Below are 25,803 nucleotides of genomic sequence, written 5' to 3'. Positions count from 1 at the left end.
CATACAGATCCTAGCAAAAATACGAATTTTAATGCTTATCTTGATAACTTATTTCCATGTCGCTGCTATAGTAAAACATAAGGGTTTTATCTTATAGGGGTTTTATGGGTTTTATCATATATCATGCCTATTATTGATATTTAGTACTTCATATTTATATAATTAATATCCGCATAAGCAACATTACAATGTATACTAACTTGGAATTGATATTATAAACAATTTGAATTGCTCACAAACTTTTAAAGCTTTTAGATTCATTCGACTCGGATTGGTCAAAATTTCAAAGTTTAAACTAAATTTATCAAGACTCAATTTCCTATTACCCTTGCTCCTTCCTAAAGATGGATGTGGGCAAAGTCAGACCATGCCAAGCTTGCATGCCTTAAAGTTGGTTAGAGCCAATCCATTAACCAAGTGTTGCCATATCAAAACTTTCAGAAGGACAATTCATTCTCACATGTCTTTATGTTGTACCATAATGGCATAATTAACCTAAACATCACATATTTTAACGTGATTCGTTTAGTTGGATAATATCATGTCATATTAAGTATTTTATTATATACATGTTTTTGTACAAAAGAATATAATTAATCTAAAGCGCACTTTCGATCTGAGACGCACAGTAACATATTATGTTGTGTTTTACCCGTGTGTTAATGTTGGTGTTCCAATTTTACACCGTCCTCAATGGGCTCTAAATCCTCTAATCCATTCACTTTTCCATAATGCTAGATTGCTACGATGGTACAAAGATCTCGTAGTCAAATTAAAAAATTGACGATCACGATGAAGTCAACGTTTGCAAGCCAAATCACGAGGGTCCATACAAAATTACGAAGGGTAATAAATACTAATAATAATATAAATGATTTCATTATGATTTGATTTAAAAGCTGTCCCTTTTTCCAGATGTACACTTTCTACCGTTCTCTCTCCTCTCTCTCACATACAATTACGCACAAATTACAGTGATTCTTGGATTTCCATCTTTTTTTAGGTAGTTGGTCAACTTTTGCTTTTTGGATCCTAATCATTCACTAATCACTTCTCATCAATTTTATTTTTCCAAAGTTATTATACAATATTCAACTGTTTCTATGTAAGTTCATCCATTTCTTGGAAGCTATAACTATTTACTAGTGATTTTTTTAATTGTGAGTTTGCATTTTAATTACATTTATGGGTTTTTTTTTAGATTTTTGTGGGTTTTCTGAGTTTCAATGCATTGTTGTTATTACCATTTTATACATAAATGATTAAATATTATGAATAAAAGGATTTGTATTATTTGTATTTTTTCCAATACTAGAAATTTGGAATCTGAAGTCTTTTTCAAACCGACCAATTGTGACTTGTAGTTGCATCATCCACTTTTGACTTGTAAAAGATGGATATTTTGTTGATTGAAGGTGTAATGAAAGTTCTTGATACTGCGTTTTCATTTTTGTGAATTTAGGAATATTGTATGATTTTTTGTATGAACTTTATGGTTAAAAGGGTGTATAGAATATGATTCTTTAAAGGTAGAAAAGTTTGACATGAAATTGTGTTGTTTTATCTGTTGTTTTTAGGGTATGCAGGTGCAAAAGGTGTAATTGGGGGGTATAGAAGGGAGTTAATGAAAGAATTGGGTGATAATTTTGTTTAATTGAAGAGATGGGGTCATTTAAAGGTCATGTAGTGCCAGGGACACTGTTTTTGGTGGTGGGTTTGTGGCATATGTGGTGTAGTGTGTACAGATATGTGAGGAGTCCGAATTCGTTTCGGATCCGGGTATGGAACCCGGTGCCGGGTTTTGATGGGAGGCTAAAGTACTTGGAATTGTATTTGGTGGTGATTGGTGCTTTTATTGATTTGTGCATAGAGCTTGTGTATGCACCTCATCTTAAGTACTTTGTGAATGGGGTGTTGAATCCTTCTCATATGAATAATTTTGAGCATTCTGGTATGCTGATCATGTTCTTCATCTTCGGCCTCGTCACTCTCATATCAGTAAAGACCAGGTTTTCCTCCTTTCTTGCCCTTTTGCTTTATATTATTGCATCCAGTAATTGTTTATGTTTTCAGTAGAAAAAAAAAAGTGGGTAATATACTAATATACAAGTATGATATGATTGTTGGAATTGACTAGCATGTCAAAATCTCAAAGACTGGTGGTACTTCTGTGAAGTATATGTTTGGAGCTTTGAGGTATAACTGTATCAGCTTTTATTGGTCATGAATGGATTTGTTTTGGTAGGGCTAATCAAGTGATTGCTGGGTACAAAAGTTAGTTTAGCAATTGTTGAGCTCGGTAGCTCTTTCAATTGATAATTGGTTCAATTAACAGTTCAAGTGACTTGGGTGCTGGTGGCGAATGCCAAGATAAGATCATGAGTCTCTTGTTTTCCCTGCAGCCCTGCTACGACTTTTCGTAGTTTTTCTGCTTGGTTTTGCGAATTCTATAAAAAAAACTGTAGCTTTATGCTCTTCATCTAGTAAACAGAAAGATTATGACGCTGAAACTACTATAGCATTTAGTGATCTGTTGATACGAGTTTTATTTTTTTTGCTCTTTTTCCATTTTGACTTTAGTAATTTCATAAAGCAAATGTTATATCTTTATTAGTTTGCAATAAGTGTTAAGCTTGTACGAGTAAGAAAAAAAAAGAGGGGCACTATGTAGGCCAGGTTTAGCATTTGTAAATGGTTTGGTTCTTACATTTTGCCTGTTCTGGACTTTATATTTCAACATGTTCACTGTTTGTTTGCTAGTATAATATTTAGATCTCCTCGAGTAGCTATTAAGGCACAATATATTTCAACCTTGAAATGGTTTATGTTTATCAACGCTGAAAAGTACTCCCCCCGCGTGTAAAAGTTTTTTCTGTATTGACTTATTTTGTGAGACAATTGCTGTCTAATCAAGAAGAACATTTAGAGATGGAGTAATTTTTTAGGCATATATGAAAGGAAGAAAGCAGTATGGTTTAAAGGCTTTTTTAGTTAGAAAATCTGTGACAGGCATTTAAACAACCATTGTATATTTGAAGGCATGAAGCTGACAATATTAGACATTTAAACTCCCGCTTTAGATCAATCATAATTATGTTGGGAAGCCTTGAGCTTATGTTTTTGATAGATTGACAAAAGTTTAGTTCGTATGCAAATGTTATTAAAGAGGAAAGTGGAAATTGGAGTGGGGCATCCAAAATAGGTGCAAGATACTTGAATGGGTGGAAATTGTCTAACTTGGTCAGTTGTCAACACATAATCTAGTAACGTCTTGTGCTGGATATTGTGGATGCTGGCTAGGCCTAAGGTACAAGGATGGAGGGGTTCCCCTGTAAAAAATCTGTTGAGCAGTAATTTGTGTGGCTAAATTTATTTGCAGACCTTTGGTCTGTGGTCTGTTGTAGACTTATATTAGTTGCTTGCCTAAGTTAAAATTTTCAATTAGGCATTTTTATTAAAATCTTTATCTATACCCTCCTTGTTTGCGTTATAATGGGTACTTGGGTAGATCTACTATCTTTAAGGAATTCCCTTTTTTTTTTTTTTTTTTAAATTGTGCTTCTGAGGAATTCAGTGCTTGACATCACTACTTGTAACCATTAGACTACCTTCTCTCCTATTTTTCTCTGGGATCCTTTCTGGTAACAAATTAAAATCCAAAGGACTGTCTGCAGTGTCATGGTTTGGGCATACTGCATAGTGCATAGTAGTTTCATGTGAAGTATTGAGTTTTCATCTTATCCAATTAAACTCTAGTTCACATTGTCTCTCAAAGAGTCACCGAGTGTCCTTCAACTTGTAAGTGAATGCTGCTGTTGCTTCAGTTACTCATTATTCTGACAGAATCCAGCTAAACTAGGGAAAGCAATCAGTGTTTATTAGAGTTTTCATTTCATGCCATGAGTAGCAACCTTGTTTTCATTTCATGTCATGAATAGCGCTGTAGCAGCCTTAGTTACAAGCTGCAATGACTAGGTAGGCTTTGTGCTTTGTCTACCCTGGTGTATATGATCTGTTTGTTAGTCATATAGACTCAAAGCCATGATGTTTGCAACTATTTCTTGAGACAGTTGCTGCTGATTTTAGAACTAATATTGGTCACTAAGAGTGCTCTCCACTCTTTCAAACTCCATGCGGAAAGTGGGTGTTGACTCAATTGTGGGACCAGGGGGTATTTGGTTAAGAAATATGGATTCTACTATTTTGAACAATTTGGTGAAGAAATATGGATTCTACTATTTTGAACAATACAGAGTATGTAGCTTCTGTATTCCTACCCTTGCTAGCTGAACTTGGTTCTTGTAATTAAATTCAATGCTATGTTTTATTGTGCCTCTTTTAACATCTTCTTGACACTAATTTCTGAAAATATGACTAATCTCATCATGTTTTGCATTGTTCAGCATTCTTCCCTTGCCAGATGGAGCACTTACTTTGATTGCTGCAACAGCATTCTCTTCAGAGTACCTGCTGTTCTATTTCCATTCTACAAATCACAAAGGCCTGGAAGGCTATTATCACTATATCCTGGTTGTACTAATAGGCTTGTGTGTTCTAACTAGTGTTGTTGGCACGCTTGTCCCATCAAGTTTCCCACTTGATTTATCTAACAGCATTGCCATAACTCTACAAGGCCTTTGGTTCTATCAGACTGCCTTCACCCTGTACGGCCCCATGATGCCGGATGGTTGTGTACTTAAAGGAGACGACATTGTATGTCACTCAACAGTGAGTCTAATCAGAGGGGAGATGCTTGCAAATTTCCAGCTATTTTCAATGGTTATTGGTGTTTTTGGTGTAATATCTGTGCTCTATAGTTTTGCTTCCTCAACATATGGCCATTCTAGTCAGGAGAACTTGCAGACAACTGAAAATGATTTGTAGATATTATAAGTAGGTATGTCACATTCCCTTCTATACTTTTTAATTTGATTTCTACTAGCATTTTTGTTTGCTTAAGCATAGAAAGTATTGTATAATACAAAGTTGATCAACCAACGCCCACATATGTTGTTATATACTCCATCCATTTTTTTAAATGCATCACTTTGATTTTTGCATTATTCACCTACCATGGTTGACTTAATTTTTTCACCTCTATAAAATGAATAAATGTTATTATATACTCTCTCCGTCCCTTTATGTTTGCCCCATTACCATTTTTTGGTCAAACTTTGAAAACTTTGACCGTAAATTACCGTTAATGTATAAAAGATAATATAGTCATGAGTAGTCTTGTTAGATTCGTCTTATTGTATATTTTACTAATATCACGTTTTAATAATTTGTACGTGTATGGAAATAAAGATCTAGACATTTTAAGACGCGTCTTGGAGACCGTGCACAGTCAAATGGGGCAAAAAAAATAGGGACAGAGGGAGTAATATATCATTAGATTAGTCATAATGTCTAGTTTCATAATATAGTTTTGTTACAATTTTTACTAATATACAATTAAAGATTTAATGGTCAAAATTGCGTCTCGGCAATTGTGCCGGTCAAACTGATGCAAATAAAAAAAACAGAGGGAGTATTAAATAACATTGGCAATGTTAACGAGTCTATTTCATTTAAAAAACTACTCCCTTTGTCTAGATTTTATTGTCACTTTGATGGATTGAACCAGCAGCGTGACAACTTTAATCCAGACGGAGGTAATCTTATTGTATGTGTCAGTTTCTTTCATTGTTCCTGATGTATCTTTTCTGAGGTGCAACAGGGATTTTTCATACAAAGTTGAAGGTGGCAATTACAGCAAGTGTAGTCAAGTTAACCAAGACATTTCAAGGATGCAGTGAGCCATTTGCGGAGCAAATTTTCTTGATTGTGCAGTATTTCAGTGATTTATATACATGTAGACATAGTACTCTTATAGTCCTTAAGAATTTGCTTAGGGGGAGCATGTGAGTGCTACATATTCTTTTCTTAGGGGTATTGACACATTTTTGTGTTGCACTTATCTTCCACATGATTCAATAATCGTGATTGTCTATTTTACGGAGTATTTTGGTTTATTGAGAGCTATATATGGTAATAGTGCAAATTGTATACGATTTTGAGGGATGATAAACCAATTCATCTTAGATATGAGATAAAATATTCTACCCCGTGGACATCTTGTAATTTCCTTGGTTAAGTTGGAGCTACTTTTAGAAGAAAACACTTGATATTGAATGATTTTATCTGTCTTTGAGATAAAGTTATTAGAGTCATTCATGACCCAAGTTATTAAAACAGAGAAATTCTAGACGGGATAATGGTCCACGAGACCAAGAGCAAACAATAGTTGCTCAAGCTACTATTATTCTGCCCAATCATGAAAAATAAAGATGTCCTCTTCGATATGCATGGTTTCAAACAAAGTCTTAGTCGACCTCATTCACAGCTGAAAAAGTTCCTCGGTAACTCCATCAAATTAGCTAATAAATCACTACATTGCATCGTGTTCAACTCCCACCAAGTGATCTGCTAAGCATTTAGCTATCAGAAAGGAGAGGCCTTTGAGAACTTGCACATACAAAATGGCAATAATCATTTCCATAGTTTATATCATATACTTGTAATAACGAAACACATTCATATATGGAAACTGAAGCATATACAAATGATAAATTTAAGGCACAAGAGCAAAGAGGGGCACACGGAGTCTAAAAACTGAGATTCCTTTATTGGATTCAACTATGTGACTAAACCAACAATCCAGGATATGTAATTAAAAAGGTGTTACTTCAGTAAGGAACAATAGATTCTATAAGTTCATGAAGAGGAGCAAGTTCCTTCTTCTCAATCAACCCAAATTCCTGCACAATTGACGACAGTAACATCAGATCCTGAAGGAGGGGACTATGAGAAGCTTATGTCTTTTAAATGAACTAACTCCAAAACATAACAAAATTCCTAATTCTAAAAGGAGAAACCTTTAAAGATCCAACTCAAGGAATTCAAATATTAAGAATATCTATCGACCATGTGTTGGTTCTATACAACTATAAAAAATAAATAAATAAATAAATAAAAGGGACTTACAAATGTGAATAATATGAAATGCTTGAAACAAGTATTCAGGTGGGCCTCTTCCTTGAGACTCACTATCTTCTGGAAGTGCGAGTGATAAATATGAGCATACACCCTAAACAACCTCTTGAAGATAGTTTTGACAACATCCCTAAAGTTCGAAGGAAATGGTGCCCCTACAAAAAGAGAATGTCCACAAAAGAAGAATCTGTTAAGGCACAAACAGGGTCTATATATAAGCCTGCCCACCTCTTTCACCAAAATAGCTTCCGTCAAAAGCAATCATTTACTAGTATTTTTTTCCAGGGAAGTCATGTTGTTTTTACAAATAACAGCGGGAAGATGTGAAATGGCTAAAAGATTACCAATCTTCTGTGGGAAGAGGGACTCATCATCCAATTGCGATTCAACCCAGTCCATCAAATACTCAACATATTTTGGTGCAGAAACCTCAATAGGTTTTTTTATCTGAACTCCATCAGCCCATCGATACTCATACCTGTCGCGGCATAATCAAAGTAAATACGGAGTATAGAAACATGATGTTGACATCAATGATTGTACGTAAAAATTTACATTATGATATATTGGTAAACACTCGTATAAATAAATAAAAAATTGACATAAACAGATGCAGAAGCAAATTTAGCGAGAATTTAACATCCCAAAAAAGCCAATATCAATCTATTGTATGCGACATAAGAAAGCCTAATACGTAGTAGTAGTAGTAAAATAAGCTAAAGGAAAGGAGCTTTAATCGAAACAAAAGTTCTGATAAAGTAATATCAAGACACCTCATGCTTCATACACCTTACATTCAAAAAGCAGAAGCGTAAAGAATGTATACAAAATAAGCAAGAATTAGACTATTTTACTCCAAGCATCCCACAATTGAAGTCCTTTTAGCCCCTGTAGAGCCCTCACAATTATGCATAAGAGGAACTTATGCTCCTTACAAAACAGACAATCATCAACAAAGCAAGTGATAATTGCAGTCACAAAGAAACTAAAAAATCCCAGTATACGAGAAAGAACAGGTTCTGATAGGTCCCCCAAAAAACAATGCCCTAAGTTGGTTTAGGATTAAAAGATGTTTTCAGACATCTAAGACCCAATCCCTTTGACTCCTAGACTTGCTGAAATCCTCTCTCCATTCTAAATTTCTCGCTTCCATTCCACCATCCTACAGAGCAAATTATCTATCTTCATATTTTGCTCCTTTGAATATTCCAAGAAACAGAGAGCTTTGAAAAGAGTCAGTAAACAAAATGGAGTAATTCAAGCCAGTTGAAGATTGATAAAGGCTCCTAAAATTGAGTGAGACTGCATTCATCAAGAGTCAAGATATCTAGCATCTATGAACCACTTGATCCAAAAAAAAGACTCAGATATTGCCTACAACAAATGCTCCAGATCACTTCTGAAGGCCAGATCTTATAAGCAGTAGAGCTAATCACTCCAAAACAAAGAAGAAAAGAAAAAATAATTAATAAAAACATTGGAAATAATCACCTTAATTGCATCTGTTTAAAGCCGTAAACAGAATCTACACAAACTTATGAAGACCTTCAATTCAACTTATCCAACCCAGGATCACATAATAACAATAAGCATCACAATGGCTGTCTCTTTTCTCAGCTTCAGCATGTTATTCTAAAAGGCTGATATCCTTGTTGACCTTTTAAGCTTTTACTCAACCATGACCCATATAAGATCAAATTAGACTACTACAAGTCTACAATCAATGCAGTAAGCAGCCTTAATCACCTTCAGTTGTTCTACCTTGAATATTGGGCTTAGTCTAACCAAATATTCATAAATTTTTAGTATATTTGACCACCTCACACATCATATTAACAAACTACATGAGCATCACCACCAGCACCCAATAAAGACTTTTTTTTTTTTTTTTTGAAACCCAATAAAGACTTTAATCCAACCATTAGCAGAAGCAAACATCCTTACTGACCAGCTTCTTTCCATGAAACTAAAGCCCTATTTTTGAAATTAATCCCAGTTAACCATTCAACTTTGTGCAATGAAGCTAAAAAGCACCACAGTTTCAACTTTACCCTTTAGGCATCGATTACTCATTTAATCCATGATCTATGTGAGAGATAAACCAAAATTAAATCTGCATTTTTTTAATGTTTATTCAATTTATTATTAATAAGAATTAAAACCTGCAATAACATAATGCCACAAACCACAGGGTAATAAGTATTTAGAATCTGTTCACTTCAACGCCAAAAATAACCTAATAGAGAACATGATTAATTTCATGAGCCTCTTTAGGCTTTATTAACTCAGAATCCCAAAAACTAAAAATAATCCCACGCAGGAAAGATCCCCAGTGAATTAGCACTTAATTATACCGCCAAAATGTTGATCTATTTCCAAACTTAAAGAAGCAAGGCAGAAAATAAAACAACAATTTCCCAATAAGGTGCTGCATATTTCAGCTCCCAAGGATTTGGGGCTGGATACAATAAATTGGCACCTAAACTTCGAATCTGTGTGGACCATGCAATTCTAGCGACTAAACGGCATTTATATTGACTAATGAATGTAGTGAGGCACAATCTTTCAATATCTGAAGAAAAAATTTGATAAAAAATCCAATTTCAAGATATCTGTAAATGCTAATGCATGAACTCAATAAATAACTATTGAAAAAAGATCTAAAGGGCATTACTTGGGTCCTGCAGTCATGGTGGGACAGCTCTCTGTTGTACAGAACTCAGTGAGAGTGCCATAGAGTAGGTTCACTTGGTTGAAGAAATCCACAGCTGAAAAAAAGATCAATCTTAATAAGACTTAGATACAACAGGCAATTCTAACAATACGATCACAATGTGAAATTGTAATGCAACACAAATTCCAAATTTCCAATCAGAATAGATTTATAGCCTGACAATGGCAAAGCAGCAATAGTACATCAAAGGCGGACAATAGTCTGGATTTATGACAGTATACCAGGGTAAGGGATTTGTTTTAAATTGTGCAAAATATACAGGAGAGGGGATAGGAAGAGAAAAGAGATATACTGTTCACAGCAAGCCATTCATTCAAATCTTCTCCTGGCGGAAGTCTCACTGCTTCCCTCAGATTTCCACTGCCTAGGGTCGCATCAATAAGCTGCCTCAGCTGGGCCCCCTGCGATTAGAAGACATAGTCAATGTTTCACTTCTATTTGGTATTAGCAGCATATATTCAAATATCAATATGCCTTAAACTAAAAAGTAAAAACATGACAAATTGAGTCAATACTTTTGATGGTCTTCATAAATTGCAGCATAATGATTGACTTTAGTGGTCTAGAAGCCACTGATTAACAATATATGAACAAATTTAAAAGGCTAAAACTGTTGCTAAGTTGAAAAGCAATAAGAGGGTAGGATGACCTCAAAGTTATCATAGTACAGATACATAGCTATAGCTAGAGCCTAGAATCAACAGGTCTAAATACTGTAACTAGTATCCTCCTTGATTTTCCCCTTCAATAGAAGCTCCTTTACAAGGGTTGGAGAAGTCATGCAATAACCAAAGTAAGAAATTGCAAACACATTTATAAATACATTTAAAAAAAAAAAAAAAAAAAAAAAAAAAAAAAAAACCAACCTTACTTCCAGAAGGAGCACTTTTCTTGGGCCGAAATGTTCTTTGGTTCCTGCCAGCAAAGAATGGTGCTGTTAAATTTTAGTTATATGGAAATATTGGATAATTGATCAAGAAACATATGCCAAATCAATACTCTCTTGATTTCAATCCATAATAGGATATATAAACTAAAAAAATAATACATCCTCCACTCCATTTTACTTGCAACACTAAGAGTTTCATGCTTGCCAAAGCACAATTTTAACAATTAATATCTTTGGTTGCGTTTTGGTACAAATTATCATACATTAGATTTTAATAAAGTACATATTGAGACGAATCAAACAAGATCTCACATGCCTATACTTTTTCTTGCATATAAATCACAATATGACGTAATAAGAGAGAGTATGAATTAGTTGACACGTTTTGACTTTTGACACTATTCACAAACTCTACTTTGACAAGCTTTTATGAATTATAGTTATGACAAAAAATAGTAATATGAGATCTTGTTAGTATTGTCACGATTATTTCATTATATCAACGTTTTATAATGTTTACTATTAATCATTGAATTTGTGCATTAATTAACGTGATGAAAGAAATATATCATCTAAAAAAACGGAGTAATTATAATTTAAATTGTAATAACATAACCCTCTCCTCTTAGTAATTGTAAAGCCATTTTTATTGATTTGTCCGATAACCTTCTCTAATCTTTGCCTTAAATTGCATGCCAGGAGGATATAATTAGTTTACATATCTAAAAGAAAATGTATGTTTCATTACTCCTTCCATACTAGAATAGTTTAAAAACTTTCCACCCTTTTCTCTCCCAGAATAATTTGAATGCTTCTATTCTTATAGTCCTACAAACTATCTATTCTTCTTTCATTGACAACTTTTGTAGTTTTGACATTATTCACATTCTCCTCTTTGACCACAGATTTTGATTTATACGTAAGGATATATATAGTCATGTAGAGTCTTATGAGATTCATTTTGATACATACTTTCACAGTATCAACTTTTTATAAGTTCTACCTTTATATTACCTCTGCTTCATATTATTTGCAGCGATTAGACATATTCTACTCACACTTAATGTCAAATCGTTGCAAATAATATGAAACAGAGATAATTAAATACTTAAAGTTTAAATTGTTTGGGAAGCGTGACCCCCCCCCCCCCTCATATTGCAATATGGAACAAAGGAAGTATTTCTCATCTTTTTATTGAACCCATAATTTCCCCTCACACCTACTTTTTCAATAATATAACCATAAAAATACCCTACTCACTCCCATTACTAGGGGTGCTAATCGAGCGAGTCGATCACGAGCAGAGGGTTCGACTCGTGCTCGTTAAGTATCGAGTCGAGCCGAGTCGAGTCGATCACTTGTTGCTCGTTTAAAGGTTTAGCTCTCTTGAATTTCAAACATTTGTTGATTACATTTTCTTCTCTTTATGTAAATTTTTCCTACTAAGTATATTAATTTTAATTTATTAAGTGTCAAGGTAAATTTCTGTTTTTAAAGACAGAAGAATGAAAAGTATTGAATTTCTTGTACACTTATCGAGTTTCGAGCTGATTCGAGCGAGTACGAGCCAACTCAATCGAGTTTTGACCGAGCGTTGACCGAGTTGAGTTCGAGGTGCTCACGAGTTGCTCTGCTCAATTATCACCCCTGCCCACCACAACTACGGAGTATTTTGTTGTAAATACCAATAAAATAGCACAATAATAACTAAACTCCTAAGACTCTAAGAGTGATAAGGTGTTCATACTAATGAGGGGGGAAAGGAAATAAGATTCTAATATATTGTATTCCATAATGGCTTCATCAACTAAAATAGGAAACAATCCTAGTGTGAGTACAATCTTGTGTGTCATGTACAATGAGCATCTTTTTTTAAATAAATGACGGTAGATAACTCTATTACAACTTATATTTCTAAATCTCCATGTAGTGTTAAGTGTTCGAACTAGTGTGGGGCTGAAGGAATAAGATTCTAATACAATATTTCTATAAAGATCCCATCGAATAAAATAGGAAATAAAATTAAAATATATGCCTTGCATTAACAATCTTGTGTGTGTGTGTGTGAAAGAGAGAGAGAGAAAAGGCTTTTATTTTTTTCCAGCGAGAACTTTCCCTTTTGTTAATAAATGCATCTTAGTGCCCTTATGGATTTCTAACAATTTTGAACCAAATTCTCCAAGTTAAGTCGTAGATTGTGTTGGGGATGTATTTGATTTCGTGGGAGGATAAAGGAGTTTATGAGTTATGTACTATGTTAATCGGACACGGCTAAAATTGCAAAGTGTTCGTGTCGACACGACACGGACACGGGACACGTGTCCAACCCTTCAATGTGCACTCGGACGCTTCCATCAAAAGTGGAGAGGAAAAAAAGAGGAAAACATGAAAGAAAAACACATCTTGTTCGAAGACCACCATTGATATAGAGAAGATGGAGAGAAGAAGATTGCCATTTATGAGGAGAAATTACTGAGGAAAGAATTAAAATTAAAAATATAAGGGTGGACGTAATGAAAAATTTAAAACTTTTGTAATATATAAGTTATTTACATAAATTTAAGTTACGTATTGACGTGTTCCCATACCCGTGTCCAAATATCGGACAGTCCCGTGTCCTAAAAATTTAGAACTTGCCGGATCGGACACTTGGACATGTGTCCGTGTCCGACACCCGTTCCCGAGTCCATGTAACATAAGTTATGTATTCAATCAGCCAAAATAAAGATAGGAGACGATCGAAGTGATAATGAAGTGCATTCTATTCACTTGATTTTGGGCATATAAAGCAATCACAAATTCACAGCACATAAACTAACACAAACAATCAAACACTGAGGTGCATTCTATTCACTTGAGTAACCAAAGCAAACTTATTTTAGATGTAACTTAAGCTTGGGCACTCCTTATTAAACCTAAATCCCTTAAAATTTATCTTATCAGAGCTTATATGAATATATTAACCCTATAAAATAAGTCGAGATAAGGTGAGCAAAAAGAAGTCACAAAGCCTAGAAAGAAAAGATCAAGTGATCCACAAAGGATATCAGGCCAAATAGACTAGACATAAGAGTCATTTCAATATTATTCATCAAAATGGGCCAAATACAACCTTCATCTTGATTAAGAGTTTAAGAGGCTCAAACACTAATTTAACCCTAATTAAGAGTTTAAGTCTTGAAGACAATCCTTAGCCATTCTTTACAAAATAAACATATAGGACTATAATTTTAAAGAAGAATATAGGACTATGGTCAAATACTTTGAGAAATTGAGCATCAAATTAGCCGTGCACGCATGCACCTTTGCACCGGTGCAGGGTGCCTGTGACAAGCTATAATTTGAGGTGCTTGCATCCTAATGCCACAAACGATTGTGTACATAGCACAAATGCCCATGGGCAACATTGATTCTGCTTCTTTCCACAATGTCTTTGCACTTGAATAATAACACAACCACCCGTACAAAATTTTAATTTGTTTTCCAGCCTTATCCATCCCCAAAGCCTATTAAATCCTTTAAATTCTCCAAGAGCTCATTCAAACCACAAGAACTGAACTAAACTCATGAGACGGAAAGCATGGAAAAGGGATCAACCCATAACAAATAAGCTATTATAGCCTCCAACTCAAGAGCATAAGGTGGAGTTGAAATTATCCTAAGTCCAAAATTAGGGAAGGATGCTCCCACATCAAAGTATCCTTTGGTCCTTCCCTTTAGAACAAGCATTGCAGTGAGAACACAAGTATAAAGGAACCCACTAAATCTTAATCTTCACCCAACAAACTTTCTTACGGAGTACTACCTAAGGCAAGGTCATGCTAGGTACACCTTAATTTCCCAATAATCCACCATAAAGAAAATTCACAATGGGTGTTAGTGTTACATCTGCCCTAAGCTAATCATATCTCTAGTAATTGTTTGCACAAATTGCTACAATCATGCTATCAAAAGACAGAATTTGATACAAAACATACTATATAAACATTCTAACAATAAAAATTCTGCACTTTCATACTGTAAATATGGTTTGCACACATTGCTAAATTATTAATACCAAATTACCATCATTTGTTACAAAACATCCTATATTTTAAACATTCTAATAAAATTCTGCAATCTGCATGCAAGTAACATTGAAATTTATACACCTTCGATCTTGTTCTTGCCAGAAACCCAGATGATTAACCCCACAAAATTCAACATAAAACTGATTGACTCATTCAAAACCCAGAAACAAGCCCAACAAAAACAGATCTTAATACAATTCAACATCAAAAAAAATCTCATCCCACAAGAAATTAATACCAACCCAGTTCATAAAATCACTAATATATGCTCAAACTATCCAATTAAAGAAACTAAAATAAAAATTAAAACTAACCTGCCAAGACCGAAGAGACTCATGGCTCCAAAAAAAAAAAAAAAACTTTAATCGGGCATAAATCAAAAGGACATGAAAGAGAAATCTAGTGTGTAACTGTGTATGTATGAGAGTTGAGTGAGAGTAAGTAATGATTTTCTGGGTTTGAAAATTGAGAAAAAAAGGAGATTTTTTAGAAAGAATGTCACTTGTTTTCAGTTGGTGTTATATTTTATTTAGGGGAAAAGTTGAAGTATAATTGGGTGGATTTGTTCTTCAAAATTGTGTTAAATTAATGGGGGAATAAAATAACAACAAGAAGAAAAGGCGCAGATTCATAACGCCAGGCGCGGATCAACGCTGGGTTTCCACGCCATGAAGCAATTCATTATTGATGCTCCTTCAATTACATCACGTACTCGTATATGGGAAGCTTTTAGGTGTGTCCCGTTCCCGTACTCTTTTTTGTTAGCGACTTAGCGGGTCAAAAGAATGGCTGGACCACGAAGGAGAGTGATGTAGACAAGAAAAAAATTTATATGCAGTGTCTAATTTTCACTAATCTGAACTTATTATCAGTTGTATTTTGTTCTTGAGTAACCCTTATCAAAACTTATTTTTCCTAACTTAACTTATCCGAACCTAAATAAACTTATTTGAACTTATTAGACTTGAAATAAGTGAAAATAAGGTGAATAGAATAAGTCCAAAAATATCTAACATCACACATTAAAGTCGGAAAAAACACTTGGGGACTAACAATGACTAGTAGAGTTGTCCCCAAGTTGGCAAATATTCATATGACATATATGGTGCAATTTTGTAGCATAAAGTTGTAGAACATTGAATTCAAACTCAAATCCTGCTATTATCTCATCGGTCACATTCACATAGAAGAAGTGTACGAACTATGAAGTAGAGGGTGTGAAAATTTTATAAACTTTTTTTAAGAGTTTGTAAGTTCAATTATAATCCAAGTTCATGAAATCATATGAGCTTCATTTCACCAAGGTGCTGGAGTAGAAAGTGGCACTTCAATATTAATTGGAATTTTGGGGGTCGTATGAGGGAGACCCTAAACTCGCCCTGCTATGTACCAACTAATATATACTGCTAGTGTCAAGAGCAGTTATCAGATTTAGGTGGTGAACAGGTAAAAAATGTCGAAGGAACACAACGTTTGCCAAAGTTGTGGCCTTTTCTTAGTGACATTGCTATGACAACTGCCTTGCTCGCATCGCCTTGCATCTTTCAGTAAACACTTGGACACAGCTAGCTTTGACGAACCTAGAGGTTGTGGCCTGTGGGGCATCCATATTGGATCAATTGTTATAGCACGGTGGGGATAAACAAGGAAATCTATTATCTATGTCATTTTTTCCCACCCTGATACTGACCTTCCGCAGCATCTGGTACCAAAAAATCGCTGTCAGACTTTGGGACTTTAGGACAGGAAAGAAAGATCCTTGATTCCCCCCTTAAGTTTTTGTGCGGTTATGACGTTCTTGGAGTGAGTTTCTCAAGGGCTATTATGGTACTCCGTATTACCCAAGTCAAGTTCGAGCCTGAAGTAGGGCATTACCTTTCTTTTTGAGAGAGAAAAGTCAGGGTATTACCTCGTGACTGCTTTCCATGATACCACTACCACCAGGCTATGGCCCTCCAAGAGTTCAGTCTTCTCAGTGGTCATGAGTGCCCATCATTAGATGTCAGCAAATACTAAATCATCTATTGATACTGCTGGCTATGAACGCACCTTCAAATTATGGCCCATAACCTCTTCAACTGCTGCTTGCTACGAGGCTGCTCAAAGGTTCTTTAGTTCTTTACAGCTGTACCACATAAATTCAAGAGGTTGGAAAATTGCTAGATCCTACATACTGGTGTCATTTATCAAAATGGCCAATGGGAATTGTACAGTCTCCCTCTCTCTATTGACAGCAACAGCAATACTTGTAAATTACATGAAACTGTCAAAAGAGAAACTTCAGCTCTACATTATCACACATGAATACCAAGAATTTGAATACTGGAATTGGAGGTGATATAATGGACATGATCCACAATGTAGCTGTGTATGTCATACTAAAATTCTGAAGGTAATCCCAAAATCTCAATATGCTCTTCATATTAGTTTTTGCTTCACCGTAGGTCCATAGCTCAGCTTCACAAAGCTCCGTCCTTGATATCAGCATGTCAGACCTGATGACCCTGATTTACGATGTGGATTTTCCGTACTCAAACCTACGAAGATGATGCCAAAAGCGCAATATGTTCTTCATATGTAGCTTTTGCATGCCATGGTCTAACCTCACTAGTATCAATCTTTGATATCTGCATGTCAAAGAGTAATAATATCACAATTCTGTAAAATCAAAGACAAAATTAGTGACAGCTAATAAGCCATAAGGCCCATAATCATCAAATAATTGCTTCTATCATGAGCATCAACTTTCATAACACAAGAGTTGTACAGTGACAGCATAAACTCAGATATTTGGCTAATAAACTTGGAATCTTCACCTAGTTCACCAGCAACTAAACAAGATATGTCAAATCCAGAAAAGAAAGCACCAACAAGTTTTGGTATGCTACACGAAGAATAAATTTTGTGATAAGTGAAACATGATTTTATAAGACAGAGAGGAGACACAGAATCTATGTACATTGTACAATTTATTAGACCTATAAAAGCTGTATTTATAATCCAATACTCAAAAACATGTATTTATGTAAAGAACAACCTTCCATTAATCCAATACTCAAAAACATGTATTTATAATGCTTACCTTTACCAGATTCAGAATTTTTTTTCTTCAATACTTCAGAACTTTCAGAAATAGTCTTTCTCTGTGAAGATATTGCATTTTCGACATCGAATTTATCTGTCCCTTTCAATATATCTAAGTCCTTCAATAATGAAAAGCTGTCATTTGCCTTCTGTTGCAATCTCCGAAACTGAGATGGAATGTCCCAAGCATTGCTTCTTGTGGCTATTAAAACTGAAAACATAGCCTCCCAATCAAAAATGCAAGCTAAAAATTTAAGATGTAAGCTCCAGCAATCAGCCAAAATGAGAATAAAAGAGAAGGCATAAGTTGAGAGCATCAGATCTGTAAACAGTAAGGCTAGCTAAGACAATGAAAAATCTATCATTAACTCCTCACAACCAAAAAAATCAGCCTCTTAGCAGATTAAAATGAAGTTTACTCTTAAAATTAAGCAATCAAAGAAATCGTAATAGAAGAGAAAGTATATATATAGAGGTACAAAATCAGCAATATGGCTAATGTCACCATGACCAGAAAACAAAGGAAACTAAATACGGCGTTTTGCCAATTATGTTACATTCTGCAATCATCAGAACCACTAAAAATGCATTTGAGGCAGAGTTGAATAGGCCAGTGTTCTTTATAAGAGACAAATAATTAATAATGTCTCATCTAAATGCTATTGTAAACTTGCTCTCTTGATAATGGCAAATTCTTCTAACCATTGAAAGTTGATTTATGTATTAAAACATAGACATGAGAATGGACATGTATGAGATTTTTCCAGCAAACTTTGCTTAGTCATAATCTTTTAACCTAAATCTGTGTCTTTGCATGATAATCTCATAATAAATATAACAAGTTGCTCTTTTTTTATCTTCATCCCTAACTCCTATTCCTGTTCTGCTAATATAGTCAACCTATCCAGCATCACCCTCCAGATCCATGGCATATTACCCTTAAAAAGGAGAATTTCACTAGTGTGGCAAGTGGCAACATGCCATAATTATGCTTCAAGACAACTTGAAATTCTTGCAAAGGCCATCTATATCAAGAACTCAGATGAAATTCAACATGTACATCAACTCCCTTGCCAACTCTTTGAAACTGTAGTGACTTCACGTTCTGTTATCTATCATCAAGCCTGCCCTCATATGTAAATGTAAACAAAAGAGAATTACGGCTCTGATGAAAGTTGAATAATCCTAGGTAGCAATATTTCCCCTTTAAAATGAAGGTGTAAATGAATTTTAGTTGTAGGATGGGTAATTCTAATGCACAAAACAGTTGAGTAATCAACAATGATGTTACCTTTAGGAGCATTGTTGAGAGTATATACAGGAAGGCCAATGCCAAAACCAACTAGAGTAATACCGACACTAAATCCAATACCACATCCGGAACCGACATATCCAATCACCTCAGGTCCAAAACCAGGACCCCAACCCACACCGCAACCAATCCCTACTCCCATTCCCCAAAAGGCTCCATGGGTTGGATGCACAGGATTCCATCTCTCATACCTCCTGAAGAGCCCTTTTATTATCATTAGGACCTGAGAATGTAGATAAATATCATATTAATGCCTATGTCACTCTACTGGCTATACTAGTTAAGAATCTCATAGCAATATATATAAAAACACAAACTATGTAACATCATTTAAATGCCTAACCACTAACCAAAATGTCAGCATTTATGGAAAAAAAAAAACCAGGACGCATCAGAAGGCAAACTTCCAACTTGAACCAAACTATACCATGGTTTGCAGTGCCATTGCCATCATCATTTCATGATTGTATAGCCATTGTCATTGCATGGAAATCAAACTTTAAGTCATCCTCCAACGGAAGTTTGTGATTGCTCTAAATCACATCATTTAGGTTTCTGCCCAATACACCCACATAAGACAACTCACTTTACAACCCCCCGCAATTGGTTACACTCTACACACTAGAATGTCTTATTCACGTTTAAACCCTAGTGTACGCAAATGAACTTATCAATGTGCACAAGCAATAACCATTAACAATACCAAGAAAAAAGTGCCTCTAACAAGGCTCCCACCCAAGGCAGGGTAAAGAGAAGGTTAAGTAATAACACTCGTAGAAATCTCCCGGTGTCCTCGTCTAGGCATGAAATAAAAGAGAAATTGTTGGAACAAACAGCAAAATGCTGAACTCGAGACCGCACTCATAGTCTCACACGGCTGATGTTGGATCAATGTGGGGATAAGACACCCCATCTCCACCCCTCTTAAAATTTGCATGTAAAACGCATATCATCAAATTTTAGTTATAATAATTATAGAATACCCAGCTGATTATAACTTACTCATAAATTGATAAAATGGTTATTCACTAAAATAGGGGTCTAATCAAAACCCTCAAAACTGAATGAAATTTCATACAAATGCTCATCATATAACAAGGTACAAACATGGAAAACATAGTTATATAACTTATATTATGATGATTGAAATTCTACTGTATAATACAACAATGGGGTTATGAAACTTAAAATTAAATAAATACCCAGAAAACCTCTAGTTATTCTTCATCAATCCCAGATAAGACTAGTGTAAAATGAGCTTAAATCATACCATACAAACACTGAGAAAATACAAAAACAATGAGAAAATCAAATACAACATGAAGTTTACAAGTTGATAAGTAAAAACATAGTAAGATACCATTCAAATTGCAGATGAAAATCAAAGCAAAGTTCACCTCCAAAATCAAGTTCTTCCCTTTTTTTTGTGTTTACCTGGGTTTTGTGTGATGGCAAGCGGGAGTTGAATTCGGATGAAACAAAAAACTTGAGAGTTTGGACTGGGTCCAATTAACAACGGGCTCTTAAATTCTTAATTAACATTTATAATCATGAATAGCTAATTAGTTATGGATTATGATTGTGGTCTTTGATAATCCCTTGTCACCTTTATCTTATCTTTGGAGCTATTTTAGGCCCACTAACTCTTTTCTCTCTTGTACTCCGTAGATTTTTTGTCAAAAAATTTGATGCAACTTTCACGTTTTTTTTTCATTTGTCCTTTATAATTTACATGTTTGAAAATAACGCGTTTTTGAACTTATTTTATCTAATCTTATTTTATTTAAAGTATTATAGTTAAATATATTAAAATATATTCATATTTCGTAATAATATACGAGGTAAGAGAATAAAATTATTTTGTCTGTTACTTTGAATTTGGTACAGTTGGTAGTTAGGTGTAGATGTGGATAGATGCCCTGTTCTTTAGAGTTGCTCTGTTCTCTGCCCAAAGCTCAAAAGAACAAGATCTAATGTATGAGAAAAAAGTGTGTACACTGATGGCATTGGGATAATTGAAGAGTTGTAGTGACTCTGTGCATGATTCTTGAGCAACTACTTTGTGAGAGGACCGTTGTGCCACTTGCTACAATAAGTATACCAGAAATTTTCCGGTTGATAGTGGTGGTTTTTTGTGTGTGTGTGTGTTTTTTTCTTATCAAATCTTCCAGTAGTAGATTTTCTGCAATTGTCAAGTTGGCATCACTAATTGACTATCAACAATATAATTTGTTAGTTTAATTTGGTTGTAAATTTTGACGCTCATAACGTAAGAGACCAACTCATAATATAATTGTATTATATATTTATATTTTTGTTTACGGGAGCACAAAGGCTTTGATCACAACTGCCCCTGAAAGAATTCTAGAGTGAACATCAGTTATAACACCACTGATAAAGTAATACTTCGTATTATGAATTTAGACGCAATTACAAAAAACTTGAATTACAAATGCATCTCAATTTGATATTTATCGAGTACAAAAAACTTGAATTGCAAAAAACTTGAATTACAAATGCATCTCAATTACAAATGCATCTCAATTTGATATTATGAATCTGACTCTTTATTTTTCCTAGTACTTGTGTTAGATACTTGACACTCTGAACAGATATAACGCTAATACGTTTCGCTTCGCAAAAAACTTTGCTAGGTTGCTAATATGCGGTCGCTCACCTAACAAAAATAATAAAAGCCTAACTATCCTCCTAATATGTAGTAGGGTAAGTCAGGGTCGATCCCACAGAGAAGGTAGTATCAATATTGAGTTGCTATGAATTATAACTAGTTGAGTCAATCAAAATAAGGTTGAAAATATTATACTACTAAAGCAAGAAAATCGAATAATAAAACCATCTAAAATTAAGTATCACCACTAGCATAATCAATACAAGACAAATTCCTACCCCAACCAATTAATTATATGTTCACAAGGAAAGGTACGCCCTATAAAATACCAAAGATCTCTCCTGAATTGTCAATGACTTCCCTAATTAACAATCAAACCTGCTTCCGTGGAATCATGTAAATTAAAGACATTAAATCCGGCACCCTAACTTCCTAACAATCCATTCTACCTACTTCCGTGGAGAATTTAATACCCTTAATTGATCTATTCAAATCCGTCAAAACCCAACTCCCGTTGCGATCAAGACAATGGAATAATAACAATACCAATTATCCCTAATCTAGTATTGGCATAAGCACAATCAATCAAGCATGAACAATATAAATAATTAATTGAGAATTTAAAAGAATAAATCAAGTATTAATCATATTAGGGTTCAACTTAAATCTCGAAAATAAGACTAGAAACCCATAATAAATAAAAGAGAATTAAGCAAAAAAGAAACAATAAAAAGAACAACTAACTAGTTATATGGGGTTGCTACTCCTAGTTTTGTATCATGCGGATACCCCCCTTTATTATCCCTAATAACTAGATATATGTAAGCAAAGATAATATTGGAGAAGTTGAATACAATTAGAACTCCCGAAAAATCAGCCAAAACGAGCCCAACTTCGTGTACAAAGTGTCAATCACGAGCAAGCCACAACCTGGTTATGGCACACCTCTGCTGGCCACAGGCGGGCTGTGGAGTGGGCTGCACTTGCCACTCTTCTTCTTCTCTTTAGTGTACTATCCGCGGGTAGGCTGTGGAAAAGGTAGTATGCCACACCTCGGTTGTGGAGTAGGTTGTCCTTGTGTAATTTCCTTCTCTTTGTCGCATAAGAACATCTCCAATAGGTAGCTCAACTCACATAATAGGTTATTCCTACATAAAAAAGAAAAAGAACCCGAGGAGAGCAATAATCGAAATATATATATAAATTGATGCTCAAATAATTAAATGTAAGGACGGAGAAAGCATGACAAATATCATATAAATATGACATATAAAAAGTGTATATTATTGTGCTATCAGTTGCTAGTTTGCTACTACCTTTAATTTTCATATATGTTTGACACTTGAATACATACTCATGTATCATGTTATACACTTATAGCCGAGTCTAAGTAGCATATCTTAACAGTTTATTTATTTAGTGGTATCACGTAATTAATACATAACAATGACGACAATGGGTAAACATTACTCCATAGTTTTGCAATAAAGGAGTGATACAGTTATCACTATTGTAAGGCCCTGTTCACTTCACCTTTAAAAAATAATATTAAGTAAAAATAATTTCAGCTCAGTAAAAATCAGTTTTAATCAGTAAAAATAATTTAAGTTCAGTAAAAATAATTTCAATTCAATAAAAATAATTTCAGTTCAGCAAAAATAATTTCAGTTCAGTAAAAATAATTTAAGCTCAGCAAAAATAATTTCAGCTAAATTAATTTAAGTTCATGTACTTTGATGCTTTTTTTTACTAGGTTTTTTTATGTAAATTATTTTTTCCATATTGCAAAATATTGTCGTACAAGATTTTTTTTAATACTTCACATATATTTTTTTATGCATCACTTTTGTCTACACTTTTATCACATATTGTATAGTTATAAAATATAATATCTTTGTTTTTATCAAGTATAAAATATTATGTCTTATTGATATTGTAGTCGGTGATATTTGGTAAATACAAGTACTATATTTTATATATAAAAGGGTAACAAAATTCATCGTAATAGCATACCTAATCATTTACAATAAATTCAATAAGATATTGAAATATGATATTCATATATGATTATATATACATGATCTATACAATACTACCAATATGTCGTTATATTTTTTTTGCTTAAATATCACATGCCTTGATATGATCAATAATCAATCAATCTACCAATATTTGCTATAATTATTTGTAAATTCCATGCAGTTAACCAACGTATACGTAGTAAAAAATTGACTGACAATTCAAACCAAAAAATTTAATTAACAAGATTTTTTTTCATGCATGTCATAAATAGTGCTAAAGTCTTTGGGTTTGAGATCGTTAACTCCAACTCGCTGCTTTCGAAACTATTTTAACGATCAACTATATATTTTAATAGTCTCATATATATATCATAATAGTGTCAGTGTGTTTGACTTTTATTTAATAAATTGTAGAATGTTTAATTTTATGTTCAACAAATGTAATTAATTATTTGCATCAAAAGAAAAACAAATGTAATTAATTATTAAACAAAAATATAAATTTTTGTTTAAAAAGGATTGTTTAAGATATTTATTTTATTTTGAAAGTAAATTCCTAAATTGAGTACATATATATGGTTAACATATTGTGTGTAAGATTTCACAATATTGTACAATTCTTTTCTTTTTTGGAAAAATAAAGATCATAAATTATATGTCAAAGTATCTTTATAGTACTCTATAGTGCCTATAAAAACCTCTGTTTCATAGCTCTATTTCATCCAAGTCGAGCTTGTAGCTTTCAAATCTTCATGGGTTCGAGAACCAAATTCATCAATGACACTACTAGAAAATTTTTGGAGATTCTCTCCAACACAAATTAGATGGAAACTCAAAGTTAGATTGGAAAAAATTTGTGCGTAATTTGAATGCGCAAACTGGACAAAATTTTTCTGAAAAACCTCTGCAAAATCATTTTGCAGATTTGAAAGGAAAATATATAGCTTGGTATGAATTGAAGACGGATGCTGGTTCGTTGGACGGGTCTTGCTTTTGATGCAGTGACTGGCTGCCCTCTCATCAAACAAGATGATAGGTGGGCTGCATTTGTTAAGGTATTAAACTTTGTTTTTTGTCATCTATTATTCAAATTATGTTAATGATGTATGGTAGTAATTTTAGTTAATGTAATTATTTTGTTATACAAAAACATAAAGGAAGACCCATACAATTCTTGAAGAGGCCATTAGCTAATGAAGATCTGCTGCATGCTTATTTCAAGGGCACTTAATAGAAACTTTGTTATTATCCACATTAAGGAACAAAATATTAACATTCCTAAATACAACATTTATTTACATATATTTAACTTTTCTCAAAAAAAATTACATATATTTAATAATATATCTTATTGATATAAATTGTAGTTCGTTATTTTGGTAAATACTTTGTTAGTTTTACCATATATGTATTTGAGGAAAACGTTATTTGTTAAAAAAAAATGAGGAAAACGTTATATACGCAACTTTTTTCTTTTTTTTTCTGACAAGTTATATATGCAATTTTTTTTTTTTTGGTAAAGATATATGATATATACGAGATATTGAAAAAGATATGGCCAAATCAATCTCTTTCCTTTGCGTTCTTTGTACTCCATATATATGGTAAAACAAATAATACCTTGTATTGCATGTAGTTTTGCTTATATATATATACTACTTGGTGGGACGAATTGGACAATCATAAAAATATACAATACTTTTTGTAATCATCTACATATTGAAGGTTATATCTTAATATTTTTTATTTATTTATTTTTTTATATTTTTTGTTTAAATTTGAGATCTCACTTCTTGTTGTTGCTTTTATATTGTAGAATGGACAATGAGTTGCTTCAGAAATGCATACTGTTTGTTGGTACTATATGAATTGTTGAGACTCCTTACCCCAATTCATCACTTACCTTTAAGGATCGAGGGTGAAAGTGGATCAGCATATATAACAAGGTTGTTAACAGTTCATCCTGGTTTGTTTAAAGAGCAGCTAAGATTGGATAGGGATATGTTTGTGCGACTAGTCCAATTGATGG

General features: G+C 33.8%; 3 protein-coding genes across 7 annotated transcripts; 1 reads left to right on the top strand and 2 right to left on the bottom strand.

Moving 5' to 3' along the window:
* The first annotated feature begins 889 nt into the window (after positions 1-889).
* Positions 890-6,180, top strand: LOC110732662 (transmembrane protein 45A-like). Of its 4 annotated transcripts, none has more exons than XM_021912630.1 (4): positions 890-1,003; positions 1,578-2,009; positions 4,404-4,897; positions 5,720-6,180. In XM_021912630.1, exons 2-3 carry the CDS (start codon positions 1,663-1,665, stop codon positions 4,882-4,884), a joined length of 828 nt encoding a protein of 275 aa, XP_021768322.1. In that variant the 5' UTR covers positions 890-1,003; positions 1,578-1,662; the 3' UTR covers positions 4,885-4,897; positions 5,720-6,180. The 4 variants fall into 4 exon arrangements, with proteins under 4 accessions (XP_021768322.1, XP_021768321.1, XP_021768319.1 ...); XM_021912629.1 differs by having other exon boundaries at positions 892-1,105; positions 1,587-2,009; XM_021912627.1 differs by having other exon boundaries at positions 892-1,105.
* Positions 6,181-6,515: 335 nt separating this feature from the next.
* On the bottom strand, positions 6,516-15,399 carry LOC110732663 (MOB kinase activator-like 1A). The gene is made up of 7 exons (XM_021912631.1): positions 15,043-15,399; positions 10,636-10,684; positions 10,062-10,170; positions 9,710-9,803; positions 7,380-7,513; positions 7,027-7,190; positions 6,516-6,800 (listed from the first exon to the last, which is right to left on the bottom strand). Exons 1-7 carry the CDS (start codon positions 15,063-15,065, stop codon positions 6,729-6,731), a joined length of 645 nt encoding a protein of 214 aa, XP_021768323.1. The 5' UTR covers positions 15,066-15,399; the 3' UTR covers positions 6,516-6,728.
* Positions 15,042-20,717, bottom strand: LOC110732664 (cadmium-induced protein AS8-like). Of its 2 annotated transcripts, none has more exons than XM_021912633.1 (4): positions 20,559-20,717; positions 19,104-19,347; positions 17,811-18,023; positions 15,042-17,355 (listed from the first exon to the last, which is right to left on the bottom strand). In XM_021912633.1, exons 2-4 carry the CDS (start codon positions 19,339-19,341, stop codon positions 17,342-17,344), a joined length of 465 nt encoding a protein of 154 aa, XP_021768325.1. In that variant the 5' UTR covers positions 19,342-19,347; positions 20,559-20,717; the 3' UTR covers positions 15,042-17,341. The 2 variants fall into 2 exon arrangements, with proteins under 2 accessions (XP_021768325.1, XP_021768324.1); XM_021912632.1 differs by having other exon boundaries at positions 20,485-20,688.
* Positions 20,718-25,803: the final 5,086 nt, after the last annotated feature.

This window comes from Chenopodium quinoa, unplaced genomic scaffold (genome assembly GCF_001683475.1).
Source record: "Chenopodium quinoa cultivar QQ74 unplaced genomic scaffold, ASM168347v1, whole genome shotgun sequence".
Lineage (NCBI taxonomy): Eukaryota > Viridiplantae > Streptophyta > Magnoliopsida > Caryophyllales > Amaranthaceae > Chenopodium > Chenopodium quinoa.
Note: the sequence above shows the minus strand (reverse complement) of the source record. Positions and strands in the feature narration are given on the sequence as shown.